Source organism: Pinus tabuliformis, chromosome 4_1, assembly GCF_031772625.1.
Source record: "Pinus tabuliformis cultivar Carrire ecotype Pingquan chromosome 4_1, CPIR1, whole genome shotgun sequence".
NCBI classification, from domain to species: domain Eukaryota; kingdom Viridiplantae; phylum Streptophyta; class Pinopsida; order Pinales; family Pinaceae; genus Pinus; species Pinus tabuliformis.
Window position 1 is genome coordinate 127334615 of NC_142303.1, and position 23547 is coordinate 127358161.

The 23547-nt window shown below is 37.6% G+C and overlaps 1 protein-coding gene across 1 annotated transcript in view; it reads left to right on the top strand.

Annotated features, from left to right (window-relative positions):
* The window catches only part of LOC149174527 (ARM repeat superfamily protein), a 224737-nt gene that overhangs the window by 77974 nt on the left and 123216 nt on the right, over positions 1-23547 (top strand). The window contains exons 4-6 of the mRNA XM_089422623.1: positions 20149-20222; positions 20303-20396; positions 20800-20882. Of these exons, the coding sequence (XP_089278749.1) occupies positions 20149-20222; positions 20303-20396; positions 20800-20882 (251 nt within the window). The remainder of the gene's footprint in view (positions 1-20148; positions 20223-20302; positions 20397-20799; positions 20883-23547) is intronic.

Consider the following 23547-nt stretch of genomic DNA (forward strand, 5'->3'; position numbering starts at 1 on the left):
CACAGTCCTCTCTTCATGTATGCTTCAAGATAAGGTGACAAACTCATGTCGACTTCTCATTGTGGAGACACACCTATTCATAAGTTCATGTGGCTTAATATGACAGACAAACCATTGTATATAGCAGCCTTGGTCTATTCCACAGGGCAGAGAATTTCACATATATCTTTGAGTTTTTCGGATGGGCAAAACAAAGATGACTTCAATCTTTGGCACAATGAGAAAGTTCGGATATCTCTGAGATTTTCGGAGGTCAAGCACAGAAGCAAGTTTGGATAGGAATGCAGAAAATGTTTTGGTGAAGGAGCTCAGATCAGGGTACTAAATTGCAGTAGGCAAATTCGGTATTGTTTCACAGTCAAGAGTGAATCTTCGTCTTGGTGCAACAAGAGAAGTTTTGGTGATACTATAGTGATGTCTCCCCACTGTCTCGGTGTTATAGCACAACAAAGACCTATGTACTCTATCTCACAGCAAAAGAGAGATCGGTGACACTCATGAAGAAGGTCCCAGCGTAACTATGATTCGGTGCTAATGTTGAAGGAGAGGTTTGTATCTTTATAGTGATCTCAGTTCAATGTCATCTCATGACTATAATGATCTCATATGGTGCGAAATCTGAAGTAGAAGGAACCGAGAGAGAGTAAACGAGAAGATGGAAGAGGACTTGTGTCTTGGTCTTGGAGAGGCTATTAGGTCAAGGGTCTTGGTATTCGTCAATTGGAATTTCTATAAGAAGAATTTGTGTGGGTTTTCCTCTCAAAGAGTGAGAGGTTTTGGCCCTGGTTGATAGCTTACATTCTGTGACCCTTGTCTATTTATGTTCATGCATTGGTTATTGTTTGATGAAGAAGAACACTAATAATCTAAAAAGAAGAAGATCCTAATCTAAAGAAGTAAAAAGCATTCACAAGTAGTCACTAATTTAAGAGAAATCATCTAATGCTAATACCCTAGATTTCTCAACATGGTATTAGAGCTAAGGTGATAGTTAAGGAAAGGCATCTAATCAAAGAGACACTCAAGGATCGAGTTTCAAGGAAGGCATCAAAGCAAAAGTTGAAGGATATCAAAGCAAGTTGAAGGATCTACATTGTAGAATCAAACCCTAGATCAAAGAAGGAAGTCTACTTCAAAAGAAGTCTTGGGATCATCAAATAATCAAGGCCAAAGCCTTATTTCTACTCAAGGCGAATAGATCTACAAATCAAGGAAACTAGAAGTCTACACCAGCAAGAGTATTGGATTCCATAGTCCTTAGCAAAAGACCACAAATACCCTCGTCAAGATGAAGAGATATACAAAGCAAGGCAGCCCAAAGTACAGACATCCAAGAGAAGTACTTTAAGGACGAAGATCACATCATCTTGGAGAAAGTCGAAACTCTAGAAGCATTTCTGATCTGCACTCATTCACTACCAAAGAAGTCGAAGTATCTTTAGGGCGTGAAGGCATTGCCATCATCCTCAAAAGCTATAAGGCACGTTCCCTCTCATTGAAGCAAGGATCCCCTCCTTATCCTTGAAGAAGATCATTCGAGGAAGCATCAAAACATCCTCATCAATCACCATCAACAAAGGAAGCTAGATCTAAAGGCGTTGACATCATAAAAGGAGCAATCTCCTTTATTGAAGAAGGACTTTTCATTTGGAAGAAGATCATCCAAAAGGAGCACTAATACATCTTCTTCAACCACCATCAAAGTGATCAAGTTGAATATTTCATCTTCACTTGTCAAGTAAGTATCTTTCATTCTATAATCAAATTTGGTAAAATGACTTCGTTTTGCAAGGAGATCTATAAGCTGGTTGGGTCATTGAAATTCCTTGCATAAAAAAAGGAGGATAGACATAGTCCTCGAAGAAAGTGAAGTCATTGAACATATCAATGAAAAGGTCTCCTCTGAATACATGGAAAGGGATTCTTATGAAAGGTCCCCTCATATAGCAGTATTGGAGACATCAAAGAGATATATATGATAAGCTGGTAGAACTATTCTCTGAAGATGCGATAAAGAAGGTCACATCACTTAGATTTGATCTACACAAATTGAAGGTATCAAAGGATAAAGGGTTATCTTCATAAGATCTCAATTGCAAGATCTGGGAGAGATAATCCTCATTGTTCTAAATGCACTAACTGATGAACAAGGTAACAAATGTCTATGAGGATAAGGAAGCTATCCCATTCAACAACTTGTGGTTTCTATGCAAGATAGGAGATGACAGGTTGAGGGCAAAAGTGTTGAAGGATCAAATGAAAGGATTCAAACATTTTGTCGAAAGGAAAGAAGAACATAGCTAAGATTCAATGCTATGAGCATTACAGGAAAGATTGTCCTAAACTCAAGAAGGGCAATAACAAGAAAGATAGAGAAGAAGTCCATTTCATCGAAGAAGTGGAGAAAGCTGAAAGAAGGAAGTCCAAGAAAGAGGAAAAACATTAGAAGTAAGAGCTCATGACATCACCATAGGAAACATGAAGGATGTCTAATAGTCAAATATGAAGGATATAGCTCTTGAGAATCTCATTGGAAAGTAAAGGAAAGGAATAAGTCATCCAGGACAAGGCTCATCATACAACCAAAGGTAACATCTGCTTGATAAGGATATGCAAGATCCTCAAGACTCATTGATGGAATCTTCATCAAAAGGTTCACCAATCTAGAGTGGAAGCAAGTGTTTCATCATAAACTCCAACTTGTTGATTTCATGGGATGATGGTATGATGACATAAGAGATAAAGCAAATCAAGGGGTTGAAGATCTTTTCAATCAAAGAAGTTGCTGTAAGAAGCCCATATGACCTAAAGGTAAATGAGGTATGTATGCTCGTATTAATTATTATAAAGTCATGTTGTATGGTTGCAGGTAACATGGATCATGACTCTATCTTGAGAAGCATGATCAAAGGTCAGGAATCTACTCCTATGAAAAGATGTCAGAATGCATGGGTCACACTAGATGAAATCAACATAATATGTCCTCATATGAAGTATCAGGTGGTTGACTACAATTGAGGAATTTTGATTGGAAGCTCTTGGGAATGGAATAAAATGTGTGAAGAAAGGAAGGAAGAGATCGTGAGATTTGTGACCATGGTAAAGGCAATCAACATCTGAAAGACCAAGAAGATTTGACTTGGAAATCTCCCGGAAAGATATGAAGACTCTGATGGAAGTCTGGAAAAGATGGAGACCCTTGACAATGGATATCTTTGGGAGATATGTCAACATGCATGCATGATGCTGATGCAAACTAGAAGATGTCATAATGAAAGACCATCACAAAGCTAATTTTGATTCAAGTGCTCATTTCTTGTTTTTGAAGTAATATCTAGATGGGCTTATGCAGGACTACCAAGGGAAGAACTGTGAATGTCTTCTAAGAGGACCATATAGAAGGATGTAAGATCTTTCCAAAAAATATGGCATGAAGAAAGCAACATGACATGAAGCAAGGCCAAATGTAGACTGATGGATCACTTTCAGATGAAAGGAATGATGACATGACTGACTCATGAATGAAAGTGATGGATGGTCTGTGCCCTATGAAGAAGCCACAAAAGATGAAGACTCATTGACAAAGAAATCCATGATGTCGAAGGAAGGAGCTCTTCAAACAACTAGTTGAGGAGCTACTGTAGGTCCCTAATTAAGAGGGACCCTGAAAACAAGTTTCTTACTTGGAAGAAACTTGGAAATTCCTAAGCCAAGAGGGAGCTTAGGTACATTCCTTCTGTAGGAATGAGTACATTCCATTATTGGAATTGATATGTCCTCCCTAATTGAGAGGGAGAGATAGACACATCATTTTGGTCTTCATTTGGGAAGACAAAATGAAGGATTGGGTAATCATCTGGCAACTGATACTCTCTGAGGATGAGATAGGGCATCTAGGATAAGGGTAGTCATGGACCGATATTCTTTGAGGACTGGCTAGCCAAGATTAGTCCAAAGTAGGTCATACTCTGTGAACACCCGGGAGTATGTACCTTGAGAGACAATGATTATGGTGTCTATGAATCATTGGTCTCGCCAGCATTGTGCTCTGATCATGTGGATAGAGCTGTTAGTCAAGGCCTTGCTATGTGACAATGCTAGTTGATATGATGCTAGACAAATGGGTTACCAATCTGATTCTTCTTATGAGAAATTCTTCAGATTGAGAATGACCAAGTACCATTATGAATACCTCCCTAGTTAAGAGGGAGTGTTGTAAAATGTAATTAGGTTTGGTCTTCATAATGACATGTAATTATGATCCTTGTACATGATGAAAAGAAGAAAATAAAATTATTTTGTAATGCCTTGCTTCATGGGTTTCATAAGCAAGAGTTTTTATCTAGTTGGCTCCCATTGAGAGCCTTAGGATTTGTCATTAGAGTCAAAGAGTCAATGTCATGTATGAAGAGCCCTTCTTGGGCATGTGTCAATTGTATATGAGTCTATATAGCCCTCCAACGACAAGCACAAAGTCCTCTCTTCATGTCGGCTTCAAGATAAGGTGACAAACTCATGTCAGCTTCTCATTATGGAGACACACCTATTCATAAGTTCATGTCGGCTTAATATGACAGACAAACCTCTATATATAGCAACCTCGACCTATTCCACAAGGCAGAGAATTTCGCATATATCTCTGAGTTTTTTAGACGGGCAGAACAAAGATAACTTCGATCTTTGGCACAACGAGAAAGTTCAAATATCTCTTAAGATTTTTGGAGGTCAAGCACAGAAGCAAGTTCAGATAGGAATGCAAAAAATGTTTTGGTGAAGGAGATCAGATCAGGGTACTAAATTGCAGTAGACAAATTCGGTATTGTCTAACAGTCAAGACTGAATCTTTGTCTCGGTGTAGCAAGAGAAGTTTCGGTGATACTACAGTGATGTCTCCCCACTGTCTCGGTGTTATATCACAACAAAGACCTCTATACTCTGTCTCGCAACAAAAGAGAGATCGATGCCACTCATAAAGAAGGCCTCGGTGTAACTATGAGTCAATGCTACTGTTGAAGGGGAGGTTCGTATCTTTATAGTGATCTCAGTTCAATGTCATCTCATGACTACAATGATCTCATATGGTGCGAAATCTGAAGTAGAAGGAACCAAGAGAGAGTAAACGAGAAGATGGAAGAGGACTTGTGTCTTGGTCTTGGAGAGGCTACTAGGTCAAGGGTCTTGGTCTTGGTATTCGTCAATTGGAATCTCTATAAGAAGAATTTGTGTGGGTTTTCCTCTCAAAGAGTGAGAGGTTTTGGCCCTGGCTGATAGCCTACATTCTGTGTCTCTTGTCTATTTATGTTCATGCATTGGTTACTGTTTGATGAAGAAGAACACTAATAATCTAAGAAGAAGAAGATCCTAATCTAAAGAAGTAAAAAGCATTCACAAGTAGTCACTAATTGAAGAGAAATCACCTAATGCTAATGCCCTAGATTTCTCAACACCTCATCCACATATATTGCCCCCTTTCCACTCATTACTACCCTGTTGTCGCACAGATTGTCTACGCAGCACGACAACGCTCAAATCGGGGGCTGTCACCCGGATCCTCGATCCCTCCATTTAAGCCGTCTCCTGAGGCTAAGGGGGGTAGACCCTATGGGATAAAGGAAGACCAACTGTGGACCAGTTGGGTTGGGAGACACAACAAGGCAATTTAGCACCTGATTGATTTTAGAAATTAATGTCCAGTGCCTTATGGAGTCAATGATTAAATGATTATTTATTAAATGTTGCAGAAGTATGAACCTTGTAAAACAATCATTTATCATCAAATAACCCAATCAAAAATGAATTTTGCCAAATGCGAGATAATCAATAAATGCACAATGCCTTAACAATATTCCAACGATTAAAATTTAAAAGATTAAATGCTTTAAACAACCACGAAATTTAAATGCTGACCAGATTTCAAATAGTTAATCTCCATATAATAAACATTTTAAGCACATTTAACTATACCACAACAGAAAAAAAGACTTTAAAAAGAATTTCCAACTTTTAATTAGTCCTTTTTCAGAATTTCTTAATATATATTTTTATAATTTTTTGATTTTTAAAATAAAACAAAACTAAAGTCTAAAATAAAATTTAAATCTAAATAAATCCTAAAGATTAACCCTTTTTAACTCTTTTATTTTTATGAAATTTTTTATTTTTCATGAATGAAATAAAAAATAAAACAAAACTATTCTAAGCAGAAACTAAACTAAACTAAATCCTAAAAGAACTTTTTTATTTTTTAAAAATTAAAAATCAGAATAAAGCTAAAATCTATTCTAAACTAAGATCCCAAAAAAAAGAAAAAGGAACCTTTTTATGCCTTTTTTTTATATTTTTATAAAAATTCTAAGCTCAAAATTAAAATAAAACAAAATTAAAATCTAATCTAAAACCATGAAGGAACCTTTTATGCCCTTTTTATATTTTATATTTTTTGATTTTTTTTTTCTTTTTTTTAATCAAAATTAAAACAAAAACTAAATTTGAAGAAATCTGATCTAAAACTAAAACAAAAAGAAAGATTTAATAAATTTAAAATTAAAAAATAATCTAAACTAAAATCTATCTAAATGAACTATAAGGCTAATTCAGAAAATAAAACGAAACCCAAAAAAAACTAAAATCTTTTATTTATTTATTTATTTTTTAATTTAATTTAATTTTATTATTATTATTTTTTTAAGAGATTTTTTGATTCATTAAAAAATAAAACTAAACTAAACTAAAAAAAAAGTCTACCTCTAAACTCGATGAAACTTAAAATAATAAATAAATATATACAATTAAAATGAAATCTAAAATCTAATTCTAAAAACTAAACTAACACCTAATAGTATCAAATATATAACGAAAATGAAAATCGATTTTTATTAATTTTATTTTTATTTTTTATAAATTGTAAAATTCTAAATTTAAAATCAAAATAGAATAAAACTAAAATCTAACTAAAAAAAAATTAAAATCTAATCTGAACGAACAAAAAGAAAATATGCTAACTTAAAATCTCAAATACATTCTAATCTATGCTAACCCTTAGCTTTACCCATGCATAAAAGAAAAATCGAAATCTTATTGTGTGTGTGTACAGGTGATGGTTAATGGAGGAACACAGGTTTGGTAGGTTGCTGAGGAGCGAAGGTACAATGATGAAGGGAAGGCTGCGCAGGTTTGTAAGAGGCAGCACGCAGGTTGGACGCAGAGAAGTTTGCAGGTTGAGGAGGAAAGCGAAGGAAGACGCAGGCAAAGAGCTGCGTGAGGGAGATTGTAGTTAGCAAGGGGATAGCGTGAGGAAATGAGACACGTGTAGAGGGAGGGATGCGTGCAGCAATTTAGAGCTACGATTTTGAAGGGAGCTTGTTGCGTGGAGAGAATAGCTGAGGCAGAAATGGATGGGGAAAATTTCATGTGAAAAAAAAAGGAAATACGTAGGTGAAAGCATGGGTGGATCTGCGCTGAAGAAGAGACCAAATCGGAGGTGAGATGGCGCTGAAATTGCGTAGGAAAGGAAAAACGCAGGCAGGTCGAAGGGTAGAACTGAGGGTTTTAATGATGATGAAGGAGATAGCAATGGGCAGCGTGAAATGAGCAGCTTGTATGTGGGCCTTTCCCTTGTATATGTATATGTATATATATATATCTTTTTTAGATTTTCTGGGCCTGAGACCAGCATACGCCCCAAAAGAATTCGGATTTTTTCCTGTGAAATGAAACCCCAAGGACAGCAGACAGATAGCCTGAACAGACCCTAGAATTTCTTCAGAGAATTTGAAAATCCTTTTGGAGAATAACCCTGTGAAAAAAATGATGCTGAGGCCAGATCTTACCCTCCAAGACCTAGATTTGGCTTCGGAACAAGACTACACCTTCAGATCTGCATCCTGAAAACAAACAGCTAGAACCCGAATATGCCAAACAAATAAAAATAAATGAAACCCTAGAAACCCTAAGAACCAACGAAATAATTACAATATTTACAGCTTAAAGGCTCTAAATAGCCAGATTTGTCAGTATGCCACAAAAATATTTTTAAAATTTTAAATTTAAGATAAGGTGCTACAGAAAACCCTTCATGCATCTGCAACAAACATTCTAATGACAAGCATAAGATTAAAACTGGCTGGGCTCTTTTAGAAAACGCAATCCGGGAGTTGGCTGGTTCAGCCGAGAACTCCCCCTAACGCCCAGTAAACTCAAAATTAAGGATATCTTGCACAGCTTAAATCAACCATTAACATAGAGGGAGAAAACAACAGTGAAATTTAGATCAAATGGAGATACCTGCCATTATATTTCAAAAGTTAAACTATCATTCAAACCCCAAAGATCAGACAAGATACCTGTGCCTAAATCAATCTTCATCGAGCTATTATCAATGGCTGAAAATAAAATTATGCAGAAAAATAAAATATCTTATAGTATTTCCAGAAGAGTAACACTAGCAAGATTTTCAACCCCAAAGTCTTTCTTTATTGCACAAAAAATGACTACAAGAGAGCTTTCTTTAGCACCAGACTCTAAGATCGAATGATCTCAAATGACTCCTGACACCCTATTTAAAGGAAAATTTCCCAACGACTAGTTCGAGTGATCCATGTCAAAGTGATCTCAACTGTCGATGACGATCAAAATCTCTTTTAATCTCATCCGTCGAAATTTTAAATGCATTTTAATATATATTAAAAAATAAATTTTTGCATTTATTTTCTCAAAATTTTGACTTATTATTATTTTATTTAATTTATTAATATTATTATTATTATTTTTTAAAATTTTAAATTATTTTATAGTTATTTTTTAATTTTTTATTATTTTTATTTTTTATTTCTGGATCCTCGAACTTAGCCTTTGGAAAAATCACCTAGGACCTAGGACTTAGGACTTATGAGGGAATAAAACATTTTCTAACCTTCAAGATACTTTACATCATGACTTTTACAATTTTACATCTCAAGGGGGAAAACCCATTTGACATAGACCCTGATAGACCACCTAGTTCTGCGACACAACTATAATCTAGTAGATCAAGCAATTTTTAATAACCTAACCAAATAGTTAGATTTATTTCCAAATTACTTTTACATAGACTCGAAGCATACTAGGATTACCCTAAGATTCTAATGACAAAATCCATTTCGGCTTTGGGGTTAGGCTGAAGGAAAACTCTGCCGATCATGGATCGGTGAGACAAAAAATCCTTCCGGAACGTAGATTATCACTAGAAAATTAGGTTTGCCTAGGCAATTTACATACATGACTCAGATCTGCTAAGGTTATTTACAATTTACACATGCAGATTGGGTTTACAACATAACATGATCGGATCGACGATCACTGTCTATTGGCACGGACACATCGATCAAGCGCTATCCTTTTTGCAAAAAAAGGGGTGTACTGCTATGGGTAGTTGACACATAGTGGTCAACATACCCCATTCATCATTTCTCCCACTTGGGTCCACATTCCTCCACTGGGTCCACATAGGGCTAGCTCACCCCTTCCCCTTGCCCACACCTTGGGTTAGGCCTGGTATGATGCCCCAAAAGTTGATGCAGCTAAAAAGAAAGGTAAAAGCACAATTGGCCACATTCAACAGGAAAACATACCACAAAATGCAAAAGATGGTTGGGACAAACACATTTAGCACATGGGCAAAAGCCAATACATGAGCTCTACCCCATCATCATGGCCATCACCTTGGTTCCTATAGGCTCTATGAGCCTCCTTCATCACATAGGAACCCATGATTGTCCCAACCCCTGGTGGGTAGTGGACCGCCCTACCTTAAAAGGGGGTATCCACTGCTATATCTCACACATCATGCTCTTACCCCTTGAGCCCCAAGCAGTTAATTAAAGAAAAAACATAAAAAGGCAAAGGCATATAAAGAAGGGTGGAAAAATCAAGGCCGAGGCACCTCATGTACCATGATTTCTCCCTCTTATACATTATATATCCTAGTGTGGGCTTCCCTTTTAGTTGCCCTTGCACCCTATCATGTGTCCCAAAGATGCCCCTTTTCATTGCCTATTCCATTCACCTCTTTATCACATGCCAACACCTTTTAAAGGATGTACCTTGGACATATTATCCCCTTCAGAAGTAGAAACCACCTAATGAGATATTTGGTTAACCCCATTTGGAGTTTGGAGACAGCAGTACATGCCAAAGTCCATTATGGAAGGGCAGGCCATTATGAAGTCCCCACTTGTGGTCCATGGTTTATAAGCTCTTTTACTCGATTTTCTTGATGACTTGTTATACTAGAAGCCTAGTGGACACATTGGATTTTATGTAGGATTGCAGGTGTTCTTCATTTTGGGTTTGGTCTCCCTATATGGGGTCCTAACCCTCCAGGGGGCTACATTGGCACATGTAGGGTGTGTGTTGAGAGAGATGTCCCCCCACAGTAGTAGACAACACTCCATGGATCCCAGAGATGTTCATAGATTGGCTTGAGAACTACCTGTTGGATAAGGAAGATGCACTTGGTTCACCTTTGCCCAGCAAGCCCCACAGATGTACCATGCACTTGGCAGTTGACCCAGGACTTGTAGGATGATGTGGCATCACCTACACCATCATTTGAGCCCTTACAGATGGTCTACAGGCATCTTCGACTCATTTGGAGACCCATGAGGTTATTATTGTGCCCCCACACCCACTGGGAGCACCACATGTTTATTGTTTGGAGAACAAGGGGCCACCCCCTTGTCCATCACTTTTGAGGGTCCTATTCTTCATTATGGCACCTATGGACCTCATCAGGCCTCTTGGAGGGCCCTACGACATGTATTGTTTATCATTTGACCTCTTGAGAGGCTTATTATTTCATTTATGAGCTAGTTTGGTGGGCTTGTCACCAAAAGTTAGGTTATTAGCACATTATTTTATTTTTGGGGCTTATGTAGGCCTAAGAGACTAATTTGAACTCCTAATTAGTGTATAAATACAAGTGAGATGAGTTCATTTTTTCATCATCACTTTGGATTGGATCATTCTTCTGTTTTGAGAATTTCTCACTTTTTCTGGGATGATGAAATTGGAGCGTGGATGAATTTTGATGTTTGGATTGGAGTATTTGATCTTGGAGCTTCTTTATTGTCAAATTGTTAATGGTTGGATATATTCTATTACATGTAAGCACACACGTTTAATTCTATTCTTGATTTACTTTTGTCATATGCATTGAATGGGATTTTCGCTATATTAGGGCTAATTGCTACATTGCATAATTGCAAAATTGTGGAATTATTGTTTCTATATAGCATCTCTCAATGTTTGGGCCATGCATATGAATGAAATCTTCTAGGAATAATTCAAGCGATGAATTTATTTTGATAAGCCATATCCTTTTGCAAAGCGGAGTATAAAAGCTTTGAGATCTCTTCTTCTTGCCCTAAAGGCCAAGTGAAGTAGCCCTTAAGGCCTCCTTGATCAAAATACAAAGTCCTTTCTCATCATTCTTCTAGACTCCATTCTCCCAAAGGGATTAGGCATTGGTCTACCAATAGGTGATCACTCAAAGAACATTCTTCTCCACCTCTTCCCTTTCGCTTCTAGGTCTAGCCAGGTTGGGTTACCTAGGGCATCACTTTCCTGACAAAATAGCCATAGAAAAAGTTCGATCTCCTAGCCTCTACTGCGCTAGTCTGTCCTCAAGGCCTCCTCCAAATTTGAAGCCATTTCGACAGTGGAGTTGTGAGATATTCCAAGCCCTAGCTTTGAGATCAAACTTTGCCCTGGTATTCCCTAAGCTAGCACCTCATAGGATCAATTTGACACTTCTAATTGGAAATCATTGGTTGCTAGATTCCCTATCCTTAACCTAGGTAGGGTCCACTTGATCCTGTGTGGTTCCACACCTTTGAAAAGTCAATTTTTCAAGAACCATTCGGGAAGTCAAGTTCAATAAGGATTTTAGGATTGGGAAACTCCTTCACAAGGCATATTCCTCTAACCTAACCCTCAAATCCTCACCTCCTTATCCTAGAAATCTTTGTACCTTGCTTGAAGAGCAAGTAAGCTCCATTCTTTACCCCCTTCTAAGAAAAGGATCATTAAGGTCACTTCACATCCATTTGTTGATTCATCCTTCACAAGTGACTTCCATATATCGGGTCTCCTCCCATCGATGAAAGTCCGTAAAGAGTAGGGAGTCTTAGCTGAGGTGACAGTGGGCTAAGTCTCCATTGTTGCCCTTGACCTAGCAGCTATCCCTTTGAGCCCCCCTGCTAGTTTGAGCGGTAACAGGCTTGTCACCAAGGAGTGTTATTTTTGCACATTATTTTATTAGTTGGGGCATTATTAGGGCTTATTAGGCAAATCAAACCCCTTATGAAGGATATATATTGATGTGATGATAATTTCATTTGATCATCACTTGGATTTGGACTTGTATCTCTTATCAGAATTTCGGTAGCCTTATTGATGGAGGAATTGGGATCTTGATGCATTTCGATGTTTGGAAGAGCTTTATCTTTAATCTTGGAGCTTCGATTTTTGTCTATTGATGATTGGAAGATTTTCGCTATACTTGTGTCTTTTTATGATCTATTTTCATATTTATGTCACATGCGTAATGTATGGAAATTTATGCTCATGAAGCTGGAGTAGTTGCCTTAATGAAATGTGAATTTGTTAAATCTTGTCTTTGTGAGGGTTTTTCATATGTTTCATGCAAAGTATGGTGAATGAAGGTCTTCGGGGTATGTGATTTGTTCATAATTTCCTTGAGAAGTCATCAATTGCAACATCAAAGAAGTATAAACTTTCCCAGTAACCTAGTAGTTGCCTCTAGGGCCATGCGAAGTTGCTAGGGAACTCCTTGGTTGAGTGTAAGGATCTCTAAACATTGAATCTCATTGACTCCATTCTCCCAGTAGGCTAGGGACTGGTCTAGTCATAGGTGGTCACCAAAATGAACATCTTTCTCACTTCCTTTTTCTCTTTCTAAGCCCTAGCCCTAGTAGGTCTCCTAGGGCATCACATGAAATAAATTGTAGCTATCGGAATTTGATGAAACTTGGTCAAGAACTACGCTAGTGTGTCCTTGAGAGATCCTCCAACTTTCAAGCTATTCCAACGGTGGAATCTCAAGTTATCCCAAGCCCTAGCTCGAGAACCATTTCTTCCTAAGCTTCCTTTGGTTAGTGGCTTCATTAAGGATCATTGCATAAAGAATTCAAGTCAAATTCTATCTCTTGATCCTTCTTCTCCGCCCTCACTTGGTCGAGCGCCTTTGTTTGAAGTTTCATCCCAAACCATTGACCTTATTTGGGTCCACTAGGGCTTCTTTGTGGTCTCACAACCTTGTCACTCCAATTTCACAAGGATTGCTTGGAAACCCTATCCCTATAAGATTCCTTGGTCTAGGGCACTTCACATCGAGAAATACTCATCAGCCCTAGTTCTAGGTCTCCTTCAGGCCCTTCTTGGAGAGCAATTCATCTTGCTTCTAAAGCAAGCTATCCCTATCATTAGAGTCTCTCCTTTGAATAGGCTCTTAGAATCACTACCTTCACACCATTGATACATTTCTCCTAGTGATTTCCCCAATACCGGGACTCCTCCCATTTGTGAAAGTCCGTAAAGAGCAAGGAGCTTTAGCTGAGGTGATAGTGGGCTATTGCTCCATTATTGCCACTTGACCTAGTAGTTGCTCTATAGTAACCCCTCCGAGGACCCTTGCTAGTTTGAGCGGTATCAATTTGGCACCGTTGTCGGGGACACGAGTCGTGTGTCTTGTTCCCTTACAACATCATTGATATATCTTTTGGCGACTCCATTGGAAGAACAAAGCTCTAGTTCTTCTTTGAACTTCAAAGTTAATGCTTGTAGGGTGAAGCAAGCATCTATCAAGGCATTTTGATTCACCTTGGCGACTCCATTTTAATCCTAATATGCAAAATCATGAAAAATGGCTTGTTGTGAAAAAGAGATCCCTCTCCGCTTTCCTTTCAATAAACTTAATCATGAAGACCTTGAAAATCTGCAGGAAAGCATGGACCAATGTGCTGAGCATTATGAATATTTGATAAAGCACAAGGATAGGGATTTCATGTTTGAATATTGTAAGTGGAAGAGCAATGAGTTATACAATGTGCAGTGTGCCTATGAGTGGCATCCTGACCGTCTCTTTGAGCTTGCTTACCATACTTGTACCTTTGATATCCTGATTGATCTTGTCAATGAAAAATATTATAATCAACCACAAAGCCCCATAGAATGTAATCAATTGGATGATCAGGGTGACCCTAAAGACAATTCAAATATGGGGGACCCTCATGAGGATGAGGGATATGGGGAAGGATGGGATGATCCTAAGGGAGACCATGATCCCATGGAGGACTTTCAGACTGAAAACTTGGGAGTTGGGGATGAGCATGGCATAAATGAAAGCCCCATTGAAGTCCATAAGGATGAACATAATGAAGTAGGGTCTCTCATCCTAGAAAGGGCTCTTGAAGGTATGGATATTGTAGCTCCTTGGGAGGATGGCATTTTTTATTTTGTTGGCATTATTGAGGGAAAATGAAATATGGGCGACTATCATTTTGATGGGGAACCTATTTATGATACTGACAACGAAATGGAAATTGATTGCCCCTTTCTTCAGGACACTACTCACAATGATATACTTATTCACTCCCCTGAGAAGGAGGATCATTGTTTTCCCATATATGAAGAGGGTTTGTTGGAGGTAGTTGATCTCATTTATGATACCAATGATGACATTGACATAAGCCTTACTTTCCCTTGCCCTCTTCAAAATCCCAACAACATAGCTACACTATCCATTAGCCCTCACCTCGCCCTTTCTCATAAGCCCTTTCCCCTTCATGAGCTCGATGTCGGGAAAGAACAGTGGATTGAATGTATCCCCTTTCCCAAACATACCCTCAGAATTATGAGCACACACTCGTTGCCTTTACCCCTCATGACTATCACATCAAGCAACCTGTTTGTTGTGCCCCTCCATCTCCTCAGTCCTCTTTCCCTTCTCATCATGACCTTGTGACATCCACAAGTGATGACTGTGAGAGGGGTTTCTTGGATTTGATCATTCAATCTTCCATCCTATGCTTAGAAGAAAGGCTCTGCACTTCGATATTGACACATTTTTCCTCATCTAGGACTCCTTTCTGCAACATATGGATATCTTATTTTCCCGCCTCCCACCCGCATCATCCTCCATCAGATTATTTCTATGTTGGCTTTTGGATCTATCACATGAGTAATCATGTAGGCAGGCATGCTTATATTGATCTAATGATATGTTGGTTGCACTGACTTTATGATTACACTTAGTATTTGTTTAAGATAATATGCATGTTAGGGTGGGATGCATTGCATACTGATTTTTGCATTAGAGCTAATGTCATATGATGCTATCATGCTAGATTAGATGCATTTAGATTAGAATTGCATTTAAGTTTTATTATGGCCTAATATAAGCATGGGCGATCATAAGGCACTGCAAAAGCATACTGCCCTGTCTGCTTGGTCCTTGATATGTGCAGTTAATGTTGGAAAAAGTAACTATGTTCGGTCTTCAATAATGTACTTGAGTCATTATGTAAATGTACTTGTCAAAAGAATAAAGAAAATAATTTTTATTATTGTAACAATGACTTATTAAAGCATGGGTTTCATGCTTGGGTCATCATTATATTAGTCAAAGTCCCCATTGTGGACTCCTAGGATTAATATTGAGTTTATACAGTCATTGTACATTCGAAGAGACCCTTCTTGGGTTTTTGGATAATGTAAAAAGGTTTTGTATCAAGTCAAATATGAATTGTGTCCTTCACATCATGTCGGTGTAAGGAAGATCAAGTCGGCCTAAGGACCCCCTTTTGACCCACAAGAAGCTTATATATTGAAGGAGGTCGAAGTAATTTGGAGTACTCACTCTCAACCAAGTTCGATATCTCAAGAACAGTTGGAGAAGTGCGAAGTTTGTTGCCGAGAGGACAAAAGAAGTGCGAGTTTGGGGGAGTCTCTAGAGAAGAGGAAAATCGAACTTTTGGTGCCTCTCTCTCTTTGTTTCGTGGTCTGGGTTGGGAGATCAAAGTCTCCTAAGATTTTGCTATTGCCGTAAGCTACATGTTGCTGGAAGCCACTGCCTAGTCGAAGTTGCTGGAAGGGGTCGAAGATCTTGGAGGTTAACATGGTGTGGAGGGAAAGTCTGGTCTTGGTCTAGGGTAAAGAGTCTCAAAGAATACTATTGAAAGGAAGAATTATCTTGACTGGATTTTCCCCTCGAGGGGGGTTTTGCCCTAGCATGTGCCTATATCTTGTGTCTCTTGTTTTGTGATCTTCATGTATGTATAATTGCTTGATGAAATATAATGTAATAAAAAAGTAAAAGAAGGCAACACACTCACAAGTAATTATCAAGAAAGGAGAATCAAACCCTAATATAATATCCTTGATTTTCCAAGGTGAAGAGAAGTCAAAGATCACTTTGTTGGTATGGATTCTCCTCTATGGTGAACTACATAAGTTTGGTTTTCAACTCTACTGGAAGATGGATCAAGAAGATCATCTACTACCTATTCAACAAAGTCAAGAGTCATGGATTCTTGGTTGCCCTTACAGGATCTCTTACTGATGACAATGCATGGATCATTGATAGTGGAGCATCGAGACACATGACAGGTGAAAGTAGGCAACTACACACACTATCAAAGGAGTCATCCTCTCATGCAGTGGAATTGGGTGACAACAAAAGCTATGCTGTTAGAGGCCTGGGATCTACATCATTAAAGCTGGACAATGGATCGAAGCTACATCTCAACAACATTCTCTATGTTCCAGGTTTGAAAAAGAATTTACTTTCTATTTCTTGTTTAGAAGATAAAGGGGAAAGAATTGCTTTTGTTGATGGAAAAGTATTGGTTTGGGGAAAGAACTCTAGTATTGACAAAGCTAGGGTTATTGGAGTTTGTGAAGGAAGTCTTTACCGGGTTATCACTCCATCTCCTCAAGCTCTTGTTCATATGGAAATAAGTCCCATTGAACTATGGCATCGAAGGTATGACCATCTTCATTATAGGGTCATCCCTACTCTTAGTCAATTGGTTCATGGTATTCCTGATATGAAGTTAGACCATGAAGGTGTGTGCAAGGGATGTTCTTTGGGGAAGCATACTAGAAAGCCATTTCATCATAGTGAATCTAGATCTAAAGAAATATTAGATCTCATCCATTTTGATGTATGCAGGCCCATGTCTGATAAGACACTTGGAGGTCATCTCTACTATGTAACATTCATTGATGACCATTCAAGGAAGACATGGCTCTACCTACTCAAAACTAAAGATGAAGTATTTGATAAGTTCAAGGAGTTTAGGGTTGAGGTAGAAACCCTAACCGAAAAGAAGATAAAGACTCTAAGGTCTGAAAATGGTGGGGAATACACCTCTAAAGAGCTTATTGCATATTGTAAGGATGCAAGTATTAAGAGGGAGCTCATTGTTCCCTACTATCCCGAACAAAATGGATTGGCCGAAAGGAAGAATAGGTCAATCGAAGAAGGCATTTGAACTATGCTCCTTGATCAAGATCTACCAAAGTTCTTATGGGGTGAAGCAATGATGACTGCCATGTACGTTCAAAATAGAATTCCTCATAAGAGTCTTGACAATACTACACCCGAGGAAGTATTCACAGGAAAGAAGCCAAGTGTGGATCATTTCCACATATTAGTTCAGAGATATAACCAATTTGATCCAACTGAGGCACCTCCAACCCTTACGACCTTTCGTTGGGGTCTTGATTAGGCTTGCGGATATCCAAAATGGCCTCAAACCCTTTGAGGTACCCTAAACAGTAAAAAAAAATGTGAGATCTAGGCTCCAAAAAGGCTAATAACCACAAAGATCAACCTGCAAAACAACTTCAAATGACTAATCTCATAGAAAAACCAAGTCAATGCAATGAATTAGCCCTCTAGGGCTAGCGACCTCCACAAAATCCTTGAGCGTTCAAATTTGAAGACTTGGGTTTGGTAGATCAGGGCTTCTAGACCCTAGATCCACCCTTATAGGCTGAACACACTCCTTCTATGTGCTACATGACTACTCCTCAAGTGAATATGTGCCCAAACCCTAGCTGTCTAGGCTAGATGAGGGCTAGAATCCTCTCACTTTGAATTTCTCTTTGAAATCTTTATCCTTGACACCTACAAGTTATATAGAAGGAGACATCCACGAGATCTAGAAAGAATTTAAAAATAAAACCCCCAAAAGCCCAAATAATTATATACAAAATAAATATAATATACAAGGGTTAGTAGTTTTATATGCAAATTATTTACAATAGCTACAAGAAATTCCAAGCTGTAATTAGCAGATAAACCTTTGTAGCACAAGTAGATTTTGAAAAATAAGTGAGATAAATATTTTTATTTTAATGTACTGTTCAAATCCCGCACCATAAATCGTTAGATCAAGCCAAGAATCCAAACAAGATGAAGGTCTCCTCAAAGTCTATGTACTTGGGGGTTGCCCAAGGGCTGAATCACTTGAAGATATCTGCACACTTTGATAGATAAATTGTTAGCCTTAGAAGGGGTTAGATGCACATTTAAAACTTTGAAGATCTAGAGCTGCCTGCTAGATTGAGTGAGCAAAAAATGTTTCTCTAGAACCCAACACCTAAAGTAAGATACCTGTGCTAATAGATGATCCAACTACTGGCTATTGAAACAAAAATATTCAATATTACACAATTAGAGCATTAAAAACATTCAACACATACCATAAATCATTGAGAGAGAGACACCTTGAATTGAAACCCCAAAGACTTATGCTTTATTATCAAAAGAAATCTAGTAGAGCTTAGCTTAGTACATCATCAGTTGAAGTTCTAATGAGGAGCTAGAAAGCTTCCTTATATAGAAAATGAGAGGGATCAACCCCTCCAAGTGGAAAATAACGGCTAGTAGCTCAATCCATGGCTTGATCCTTGTCAAAAATTTTGAACCCTTGATAAGCTGGCACAAATCTCCAAAATAATTTGATCTTCCTTGTTTACTGGGCTGGAGGGATCAAACTTTGACTTCTGGACCACTAGAGAATCTTCAAAAAATAGAATTATCGTTACTTGTGCAAAATAATCAACTGCTTGGTCCAAAAAATTCAAATTACTGGGAAAATAGCCTTCCTGGGTCCAACGAATTTTTTGAGTGGGCCATCCTGCCTTGGAAATGAGGCTTTTTATTTTTGACTTGAATTTTTTCCTTTGAAAATAGCCTCAATAATTTTTTGAATAATTTTTCCACTTGGAGGGTAATTAATTTTTCCCTTCATTTTATTTTTTGACAATTTCTGGCTAATTTTATTTTTATTTTTGCCAGAAAATTAAATAATAGACTCAAGAGGGGATTACAAATATTTTTCCACCCTCTAAGTGTGTTTAAAAAAATTTGGCATTGGTGTTCTAATTATGAGGAACCATTCACCAAAAATATTCCTAGACAACACTTTTACATCAAGATATTACAATAATCAACCCTTAGAAGGGGAATTTTACAAATAGACACAACCTCTTTAGACACAACCAAATTTTGCGACACAAGACACATGATCTAGTATGATAAAATACATTGACTCGATAACACTAGGACTCACCTAAGACCTTATCAATGAGTTCCACCCTAGCTTTGGGGTATATTTGGGAGAAAAACTCTGCCAATTATTCGTGTTTACAAACACAAATAATTTGGGGAGGTTAAAAAACTCCCTAGAGTGAAACCCTTTGAGAAGAATCATAGGCTTACCTAGGTGTTGTTACATGGCTTAATAGTCATACTAGAATCATTTTTACAATAAAATTGCAGAATTTGGGATTACAATGATGATAATGACTCAAAATTTTTTGATCCACTGCTTTATACTCTGCTTCTTGGAACTGTTGACATGTACATGGTCAAAAAGGTCCTCATGACGGATTATTTGAACTTTTTATCTTCACATTTGCTCAATATTATGTTTAGTGTATGTTTTCTTTTTATGGCCTTGGTGTGTTTTGAGTTTTATATAAAACAGGGTGAATATATGGTGCATTCATTCTATTCATGTTAGACATTTGGATTATTAGAAACCATGAAATATAGAACTTATTTTTGATCTGTTGCAGAATCAAAGGAGCAGATTGTTGCACATTTGGCTAATTTTGCATATGATCCCTACAACTATAATTTTTTCCGTAAGGTATTTGAATAGTTATTTTGATGTGTCTAAGACTTACTTGTTTTGCATGTATAATCTTGCATTTTGTTTTTTGTCTATAGTTGAATGTCTTGGATCTATTCCTCGACTGCATAACAGAGTCAAATGAAAAGCTGGTTGAATTTGGAGCTGCTGGCATATGTAACTGTTGTGCTGGTAATTTCACATTGATACTTACCTTCCATGTTGTCAACATACATATGGAGCATTTTTCTTTGTTTTCAATAAACGCTATACAAGGCGGTATCTAGAATCAGAAGATTGTGTCTAGCAAAAGATGTTCTTTATGCTTGAATCTAAGAACATGGTAGCAAACATAATCTATTGAAGCTTAAGCAGTTCTTATTGGGAAAGGGTATTGCTGAAGATGCATGGAATTGTACTTTTGTTGGTAGAAATCATTTTGAACATTGAAATTGCAGTAAATTATAAAATGTAAAATTTTCACTGTGAAAGATTATCACTGCAGAATACAATGAATGACTGACCAAAGAAAAAAGATGATAGAGGGAACTGGTCTCTAATGATCTTTCAAACTTGTTTTTTTTTTAAATTTCAGACCCAGCAAATGCGGCAGTTATTGTTAAAAATGGTGGTATCAGTCTTATGATATCTTGTTTGTCCAGTCCAGTGCAGAATACAGTAAGCAAATCTTGGTCATTTTTCTCTTTACTGTGAGCTTGTTTTGCTCAAATATGTATTCCTTAAGTAGGATACGAGGGGAAAAGCATCTTTCGTTTTTCATTTGTACCATGTTAACTATGAGTGATGAAGTCCTTTTAGTCAACTGTTTATTTTAAAAGTGAACAATAAATATTTTGAGAGCAAATTTCTGAATATACTATCAAACATTTTGTTAATATGACTAGATCAAGAGCATTAAGATTAATTTTGTAATCTGACTATTTAATAATATAAGACCTAAGTTTTTAACAAGCTAAACAATGACACGGATTCCGTTGAGAGAAATTGTTCATTCTTTTGGCACTTTGTTTCAAAATCATAGGTTCACTGGATTTGAATAGAGCATATCAGAGTACCATTGCAAGTGAGTTAAAAGAGAGTATGTGAAGAGGATCAAAAATATCATTACCAGGATTGTGTATTGGTTTTCTGAATCACAACATAGACTGCAATGAGTCAAACTGAAATTTAATGCTTGAAGTTTAAATGTTATCAGGGCTTTTATGATCATATAAATTCCCAACCTCAAATTTTTCTTTCCTTTCTTGAAATTTTGTGCAATTGTTTCAGATTTTTTTTCTTTGTTAAACTAATGGAAGAGAATGCGAGAGAATAAATGAGAGAAGTACTATTTCTATGTATCTAAAATTACATAAGATGGTTTCATATAAATATTTAGGAGTTTCCGTTACTTTCGTTAGGAAACGGTCACCTAATTAATATCTACCTAATTAATAATTACATACATAAGTTTATTATTTATAACTTTATTATATTGTTGATGAAATCATCATTACAATGTCTAACACCCCCTCTTAAGGATGATTTCATTTTCCATAACCCATAACATTTCTCGAATTTTTTCGACTACTTATTGAGTGCCTTGGTGAAGATATATGCTACTTGATCTGTGGAGTCTTGGACCCGCAATAAATCAGCTGTATTTCTTTGTTCTGTTAAATTTTCCATGAAGTTCTGCAACTACTTAGATGAATAACTGAAAAGTGAAATCTAGTTTACTTTCACCAAGATACAGAATTTCTTAACAGCTTATAAGCATCGGAATAAAAATACAGAGATAAAAATACATCACACAAATTGACAAGCTTGTTTACTTATGAAACCCAAATGGGAAAACTTGCTTTCTTTGTTGTAGTATTTTATTGATTGAGCTTGAGCAATTGAATCTCTTACAAGGCAATCTGTCTCTCTGAGAACACACTTGTTCTCCTGCTAAACTAGCTTGGACTCACCATGCAAACCCTTGATCCTTGCTACTAATCCTTTGCGCACTTCCTGGCCCTATTTTCTTGCGCACTAGGCCTATCTCCTTGCACACAAAATCTCCTATTTTGTAGCGCACTAGGCTCCTACTTTTGTGCGCACTAGGCTCCTACTTTTGTAGCACAAATCTGCTCCCAAAACTCATGCACTCTTGCTCCTCAAGGATATGCACACCACAACAAATAATTGTGCTCAAAAAACTTGCGGACACTTAATAATCCTTGTGCCTTCGTCCTTTACAAATTCGATCAATGCTAAATTAGGCTAGTTCAAATTTAGAACTCGAGTGGTTGATTGACAAGTTCACTGAGAGTGAACTGTTTCTCTCTCCAATCATCACTGGAGTCACAACTTGTCCTTCCTTCAATAATGACTGAAGTTCAATCTCGTTCTATCTGAACTCATAACTGCCACCCAATCCTGTAGTTAAACTAAAGAAGGCTCCACATAATTAACCTCCAACACTACGTGTGAACTCGTGATGATTATTCCCATAAACTGGAAGTTAACTCACCACGACTGAAGTCTATCCTATGAACTCACATCTATGTTTGGAGAAGGACAAACTCGTGGTCTTTCTGGCTAAGGCACAAGCCAGAAGACCTTCACTTGCTACAATTTTCAACACTCCCTCGTAGCGAGGAAGGGATTTTGTACAACTCAACTTATCTCTGAAATAGATGAAATTGCCTTTTGCCAATGCCTTGGTCAAGATATTTGCTGTTTTCTCCTCTGTTGGAATGTACGATACCTTCACTATCCCTTTCTGCACACAATCCCTGAGATGATGATACCTGATCTCGATATGCTTGGAGCGATCATGAAACATTGGATTCTTAGAGAGCTTAATGCAACTTTGATTGTCACAATGTATCATAGTAGGCTCCATCCCCTGCTTGAAAAGCCCCACAAGCAACTTCTTCATATAGATAGCTTCACATGTTGCTAAACTGGCAGCCATGTACCAACCCAGTGAACTCTGGTCAGTTCCATAATGAAATGACTTAGCTGGTTTATTGCAAAACAAATATCAGGCCGTGTGTTAACCAAGTACATCAACGATCCGATGACATGCTTTGAATCTTCTGTCAAAACTTCCTTCTTTGCCCGTGCTGGCGCTGCCTTAGTCTCGGAAGACTCTCTCTTACTCCTCTTCCTTGGACACTAGGTCGCGTAATGACCTAGCTCCCCACAGTGGAAGCACTTGATCTTGGAGAGATCTTTTTTCTTCCGCTTCTCCTGCTTTCCCTTAGATGTTAGGGCCACATCCTCCTCCTCTTGCTTGACCTTGATCCCTTTGTTGTTGCTACCTATCTTCGACTGCCGTCTGATCTCTTCA